A 7,462-nucleotide genomic window follows, 5' to 3' on the forward strand; every position below is an offset into this window, starting at 1 on the left:
GCTGCTTGATAATCACACTGGCTCTTGGGATGAAAAAGCAACTGAGCAAAAATTGTTCCCTTGTTGAGTACTGCCTTGTTGATCTCCTAAGTTATAGCTATAGACAGGATTTGTTTGCCATTTCCCCAGAGCTAAGGTTTGATTTACACTTGTAATCATGGTGTTGGTGTTCATGTTTTCTCTTGCAAATCTTTCCCACACTATCTAGATTACCATCTTTTGAGACTGGTTCTATAATAATTACTTAAATACAGTTAATTATTTTAGAAACAAATTAAGAGATAAACATTAGAAGAATCCCAAATGGTAAACTGCTATACTGCTATACTGGTAATTTGTCTAGGCATAGGTGTTTATTTGAGAGAGAAGGAAGGAGGGAGGGAGAGAGTGAAAGGAGGGGTGGGGGGGGGAGAGAGAGAGAGAGAGAGAGAGGGAGAGAGAGAGAGAGAGAAATTAAACTGTTTCACCCAGATTGCAACTTCTGTGTTGACTCCCTTAAATTCTCTGCTTAACTACCAAGTAACCTCAGTGGCAGTAATGTTAACCCCAGCGACTGAAAAGAAAAGTTTCAATATCGAGCTCGGGAAGAAAAAAGTAGTAAAGGGAAAGGAATTCAAGATGTTATTGGTATTTGAATACCTTTATTGTGACAAGAATGCTGTTATATTCATAAGCAAAGACCATCTTTTTAAATCTAGGAATTGGTCAAGTGAAGATTCCAAATTGGAAGGGTACATCTTTTGTAAAATTCTGCCACTATTCTTGCTTTGAGCTTAAGCATCCATTGTTAAATTTCTGCTAACATTATAAATGGTCACAGCACATGCCACTTGATATAATCCAAACTTTAAAGTGTTTGACTTCCAGTGGGCTATCCCTCTTCACCACAACCTCCCTTCCCTCAGCCTCCTGAAAGGCCACACTACCCTTTGTAAGCAACTCTGTATAGATAGTGGAGGAGGGAAGAGTATAACTTGATGAGAACATCAGCTACAGTTATTTCTCAAGCCCGGTGAAGAACAGTTTTTACTGCTTGATAGTAAGAAGCACAGAGTGATTCTAAGGGACACTCTTTAACTCTTTCAACTCCACCTAGATAGGTAATCTATAGATAATGCAGAAAAGAGGTTGGGGGAGGGGTACTTTTTCAATATTTTATTTTCTTAAATATCCTTTCTGGAATTTTCAGAAACAAAACATAAAAAAATTATATACTTTATTACAAATGGTAAACTCAGAGTGCTCCAAATCTCTTATTTACAAATAACACTGGGCAAGACACCCAAACAAACAAACATGAAATAACTTACAAAGGCATGAAGCTGTTTATTGACAGTAATCAGCTTTCATCAAATTAAAAAATATATATATATGTACATACACAGTTAAGGAAGGCAGGCCAGAAAAGAGTTCATCGGTAGGCTCAGCCTCGCTCTCACAAACCTCCCTCCCGCCTCCCCTCCCTAACCCCTCCCCCCTTTGTATGCTTAAGGAGTACTACAGAAGCAATCTACAGTCTCTATTGCAGTTTGTAACCCCTCCCCCTCCCCCCTTTTAATACTGAATGAGATCGAATGTTAGGTCCATGCAGTTCTTGGTCAATGTTAAAGAAAAGTCTAACGCTCTGTTTGCGCTGGGACAGCCCGTCCGTAAAGCGGGGCAGCCCGCAGGCGCCCGTTCCCTGGCTCCACGCCAAGGGAGGGCGCGCCAAGTCCTTCCCACTCGTGCACACTGGGGGCGCCGTCAGGACGCAACCCAGTCCAACTTGGATACCCTTGGCTTTAGTCCTCCGACACTTCTTTTTTTCTCTCTCACAACTTGTCAAGTTCTCAAGTCTGTCTCTCGGTAATTTTTTTCTCCGTTGCCCCTCAGCCCCCGACAGTCTCGCCTCAAAACGTTTGCAACTGCTGCGTTAGCATGAGTTGGCACCCACTGTTAACGTGGTTCATGACTTTCTGTTTAAGTTGTGCCACCTGTTCCCTGAGCATATTGGCCGTGGACGCCAGCTCCGAGTTCTGCGCTTTCAAGGTTTTCACTTTTTCCTCCAGCCGGGCGATCCTCTCCAGCTTCCTTTTCCGGCACTTGGAGGCAGCGATGCGGTTCCTCATGCGCTTTCTCTCCGCCTTGATCCGCTCCTGGGACTCCATATCGATGGGTGACAGGGGAGGCGTTTCCCCGGGCATCTCGGGCACCGTCTGGGGCTCCTCCTTCAGGGCCTGCAGCCGCGGGTGCTGCACCGGGATCTGCTGGGGAAGGTGGTGCGGCGGCTGCGGTGGCTGCTGCTGCTGCTGGGGCTGCGCGGGAAAGGCCAGGCCGGCCGCGCCGTAGGAGGGCGCCCCGCCGCCGCTACTCAGCGCGCCCGGGTTGAAGTTGCTGAGGTTGGCGTAGACCGGCGGCTCGTTATGCAGGCTGGCGCTGAAGCCGCTGCCGCCGCTGCCGCCCGCCACGGAAGCCACCGCGGGAGCCACCATGCCCGCCCCGCTGACAGGCTGCGCCGCGGACGTGACGCTGGGCAGTGTGTTCTGGCTGTGCAGTTCGGCCAGGGCGCGCACGAAGCCCTCCGCGAAGCCCTCCTGCTCGTCCGTCACGTTCTTGGGGCACAGGAACTGGGTGGGGGTCGGCGTGGTGGTGATGTGCCCGTTGCTGGACTGGATGATCAGGCGCTCCAGCTCGGGCGACGCCAGTTTGAGCAGCCCCACGTCCGGCGAGGTGAGGAGGTCCGAGTTCTTGGCCCGGAGGTGCGGCTTCAGGCTGCCCACCGGGTCGGCCAGGTTCAGGGTCATGCTCTGTTTGAGGATCTTGGGGTTACTGTAGCCGTAGGCGCCGCTCTCGGACTGGAGGAACGAGGCGTTGAGGGCATCGTCATAGAAGGTCGTTTCCATCTTTGCAGTCATAGAACAGTCCGTCACTTCACGTGGGGTGAGTTTGGGCGGCGCGCAGAAGTTTCGGGGCCGCAACAGCTCGCTGGCAAGCGGGGGACACCCGCGCCTCCCCGGGCCTCTGGCAAGCAAAGTTGAGCTAACAGCGCGCGCACCCACTGGCTGTCCTCCCCCTTGCGCCCTCTTCACCAGCGCGCTCCAGGGAACGCAGGGTTAAGCCGCCGCCCGCACTCTTACTTGTCGGCTCTCGCGCGCTGCCGGCTTTAAAAAGTCGCGGTCACTCACTGAGCGCTCCTCTGCGCAGCGGCTCCTCGGAGCCCGCGGACTAACTCGCTTCCCGGCGACAAGAGGCTCTCCCGGCGGCGGCACTCAGCGCGGACTCCGCAGGGGCCGGTCGGCGGCGGGTCTCCGCCGCCCGGACTCCTACCACTGTCCCCTCCTCCGCTGCGAGGGGGAGGGGGCGCCCGGCGGCCGAGGCTCGCGCTCGCCCAAGTTCAGCCACCGGTGCGAGCGCACGTCCCTCCTCTCTCCGCCGCCGCGGCAGCCTGGGGCGGAGGGAAGCTTTGCAAAAGTTCGCTCCGGGACTCAGAGGCTACTTGTCCCTTGTCCTCCTGGCCAGGAAAGTTCTTTGCCGTTGCAGCGGCTCGCCAGACTTCCCCTCGGGGACAGTCGCCGCTCTCCGCGCTGTCAGCGGCGCCCGGGCTGTGGGGCTCTCCTCTTGGGGTCGGCTGGAGAAGGGGCTCTTCGGACGCTCCCCCCAAGACACCAGCCCGGGAATCACAGGCGCTAGCTCTGGGCAGTTGGTGAGAAAATGGAAAAGAAAATCAGATCTGCAGTTCGGACTCGACTGCTGTCCTGACTGTCTCGCTGAGTCCGCGCACCTCCACTCCCGCCTCGCTGATACAGCCACACTCAGTGCCACTCTGAGCCCTTATCCAGCCCGAGCTCAACACTTATCAGCTACCAGTCAACCCCTAAAAATAGCCCATGATGTCACCCCAAGGCCTTCCCATTGGCTTGCGTCGCTCTCAAGGGGGCGGGCCCGCCCGTCGCCATGGAGACCCCACCCTAGAAGATTCTTCTCCGGACCCGCGGAGGCTCACGGGATGAGGTAATGCTCTGCTGCCCTCCTACAGTTGGGCCCTTCTTTCTCCTCCTCCCCCTCCCCCTCCCGCGCGGCTCGCGCCCCGCTCCTCTCCTCCCCGGCGCGTCTTTCCCGGCCCGCCCGGTGCATTGTGGGCTGACGTCTTGGGGTTTGAGTGTCTAGTGACGGTGGCCGCCGCGAGCCCGGCGGACGCGGGCGCTTGCATCGTCTGATGGAGGCGGGCACAAGTTCGGGTCTCGGGGCGGGAATGCAGAAGACGCGGGGACTCGGAAGGCTGGGGAGCCCGGCCAGGTGTCTGGGGCCGAGGGTGCGAGACGGGCAGTGTTTCCCCACTGTGGGGGGCGCTGGATACCATCGACCCGCGCTCCGCCGCCTCCCGGGGCCGGGAGGTCGACACCCCGGGCCCTTGCCTCCCCCGCACTTCCGGGGGGCTGGAGCCCCGCCCTTCAGGTGGCTCTGTTAACTCCCCCGTGGGGACAAGTGAAAGTGGGCTTAAGTTTAGGGGCGGTCTCCGAAAGTCAGCCCCTCCACGTTGAGGACGCTCGGAAGTTTGTCTCCTGGTCAAGTTCACCAGCGACAGTCCTCCTGGCTGTCTGGCTGCGCCTAGAAGCCGAGGGATGTGCATTGCTCGAAACTGGGTGATCAGCCAAGTCCCCGCGGCACCCCCACTTCTCCCTCCCGACGGTGGGAAGAAAGGGTGCGGGGTCACAACTTCGTCTCGAAGGGGAGGCATCCTTTAATAGGGGGTGCAATTAGGGGGCAACTCAGTCCCGTTGAGAACGAGCGTTTAGGGAGTCCGAAACTCGGGGAACCCTGGCGGTCGTCGACTCCCTGCCCCCGCACACACGAACACGCACATCACACGCACACAGACACACACGCGCAGACACTCGCGCCTCCCGCCCTGATTAGCTTCCGGGAAAACAAGTCCGAGAGCTGCGGACGCTTGCCAACAGTCACGCAGCGAGGAGTCGGGTGAAGCAGGATTTAAAATCGCTTGGCTCCGGGCCGGAATGCTGGGCCTATATCCTGTGTAGCCTCTAGGAAGCGCTAGACACATGTAAGTGGTTCCTTTTTTGTGGCGGTTCTGTTATCCTCCCCCCACCCCACACACACCCCTTAGGGACAAAAGTATATGGTGGGAAGAAGACCGCAGTCGGGAATCGTGGGTTCTGTCGTGGCCAACGCTGCCACGGTGTGAAGTGAGCAAGTCACCGAACTTCTGTGAGCTTCAGTTCCTTTATCTGCGGCAGGCCGTGGGGGAGGTGGGGGACAGGGGTGCGGGGGTGCGGTGAAAACCACCTCACTGAGCAGAGTTAGTGTAGGATCATGGCCTTCAGGGCTAGGAAGTGGTCGCCAAACAGCCCCCTTCCCCGAGTTTCCCAGAGCCTCGATGGAATGCCAGGATGTAAGAGTGTGACTTGGCAGGAACAGGTTGTAAATATTCCTGTGAGGAGCACTGAGGGGAGAGTGAGGGAGGAACGGGTCGCAAGTCAGCCCGCGACTGAAGCTTCAAGTTGGACCTGCAGCAGTTTATGTCCCTAGGTTCTAATTTCGGGCTGTTCAGCTTCAGAACTTAGGGGAATTCAGCCTTTGGGTTTAGAGGCCAGAGCCTTAAAGTCTTTTTGGCTTTGAGGGTTAAGATTGAACAGCCCAACAGTAGCTAGTGGCAGGGAAATCTTGACAACTTTTCTTTACTCCAGAAACTCACCTCTCATTCCGTCATGCAGCGGAGGAAAACTGTGTCTACTGTGAGGCAGGCTCTGAGCTGGGGTGGGAGATAGGGGTGGGATTAGGGTACAGGGATGACAAGATCCAGTTACTTTCCTCAGGGAGGGAGCATTCTCCTCGATACTGTTACCCTAAATCATTTTCGTTTGTAATCAGGGAGCTGGTGTTCTTAATAATTTTTATGAGAGTAATAAAAATACATTTCATGTATTAAATGGCTATTATCAGCCAGGCATTCGCCTGAGCAATTTAAATATGCTGTTTCTCCCCACAACTATCTAGCACTATGTTTATTATTAACCAGATTTAACATGTGAGGAACTAGGCCCAGAGAGGTTAAGTGTCTTGCTCAGGTCACAGAGGCAGCTGGAAATTGACCTCAGGTCTGTGTTACATTCCCTTGTAACTTCTCTGCTCTGGGAGACCATCTTGTAACATATTAATTGTCTGCAGAGGAAATGGCCTTAGATGGTGGGACGGACGATATTGCCTTGCCTGATCCTCTGTAACACCTTTCAGAGCCTCCTTTCAGAGCTCCTGTATGTAGAAAATTCAAGATTAGGACTTGGTATAAACCATATACATACATACATATATATATATTCTATCTATCTTTGCCTAAGGGTTCTGTGTGTGCCTTATGTGGTTTTGTAGGCTGATTTTCTCCTGATGTTGAGAAATAGCATATTTCATCCAAAAAATAACAGATCTGTTTAAGTTAACGCCCCTGCTTGGAAGCCTTCAGTGGCTTCCCCTTACAACCAGGAGAGAGTTTAGACACCTTTGCTTGGGAGGAGGAGCTTTTCACAGTCTAGCTCCTGCTCTCAGGCCTCATCTCACTCCCAGTATCAGGAAAGGCTGGGCAATGCTGCCCTAACAAAGAACCCTACCACCTCAGTGGCTTACTGCATGGAGGTTTATTTCTTGCTGGTGCTACATGTCCACTGTGGGTCTACAGGGGAATTCTGTTCACTGTAGTTATTCAAGGACTCCATTTGAAGAAAGCTTCATCTTGAGACATGCATCTTATTACTATCTTGGCTGGGGGGAGAGAAGGCGGGAAGTCATTCACTGGCTCTCAGAGCATCCACCTGGAAGTGACACCCTGTACTTCTGCTCCTGGAGGTACCAAAGCAAGTCACGTGGCCAAGCCTAACTTTAAATCTGTAATCCTACCAAGTGTCTTGAACCGAGAGAGCTAGGAAGATTTGGGGAACAACACTAATGCCTAACAGTATCCCTTTCTGTTGCCCAAATGTTTGGCTTACTGTCCTCCCGCAGGCAGAATTCCCTATTCTTTCCTCAAGGGGGACAACTCTAAAGACCCACCTAGTCACAGTATATCAAGCTCACTTTCCAGGCTCTGGGTGATGCATAGTAGACTTTATATCAGCTCCAGATAGGACTTCTCAACTAAAGGCAAGATGTCTACCCTGCACACCCTCAATATGTAGCGGCGGGACAGAGCCAGGATACACTGCAGTGGATACAACATTTGGGAAGTGAAGGGATGGGAGACCACAGTAGACACTAGTCCGCTGAGCAGACTTATTGAGGACCCCCTACCCAGCATCCCTGTTAGGCCCTGATTCTGCTCTTGAGTATAGCTGCCCCATCCATTCTTTTCCATGACCTCTGGCTTTGCCCTCTGAGAGAATCTTCCTCTTCTATATCTAAAGCAGGCGTTGAGAAATATATTTTTAAATAAGCTTTCAAAAATTGGGGAGTAGGGCCGGTCGAGTGGTGC

The 7,462-nt window shown here is 53.6% G+C and overlaps 1 protein-coding gene across 1 annotated transcript; it reads right to left on the reverse strand.

Annotated features, from left to right (window-relative positions):
• Positions 1-1,199: 1,199 nt before the first annotated feature.
• Positions 1,200-3,840, reverse strand: LOC109371257 (transcription factor AP-1). The gene has a single exon (XM_019623680.1). The coding sequence runs from the start codon at positions 2,892-2,894 to the stop codon at positions 1,890-1,892; it is 1,005 nt and encodes a 334-aa protein (XP_019479225.1). The 5' UTR covers positions 2,895-3,840; the 3' UTR covers positions 1,200-1,889.
• Positions 3,841-7,462: the final 3,622 nt, after the last annotated feature.

Source organism: Hipposideros armiger, unplaced genomic scaffold (assembly GCF_001890085.2).
Source record: "Hipposideros armiger isolate ML-2016 unplaced genomic scaffold, ASM189008v1 scaffold_557, whole genome shotgun sequence".
In the NCBI taxonomy this organism is placed as follows: Eukaryota; Metazoa; Chordata; class Mammalia; order Chiroptera; family Hipposideridae; genus Hipposideros; species Hipposideros armiger.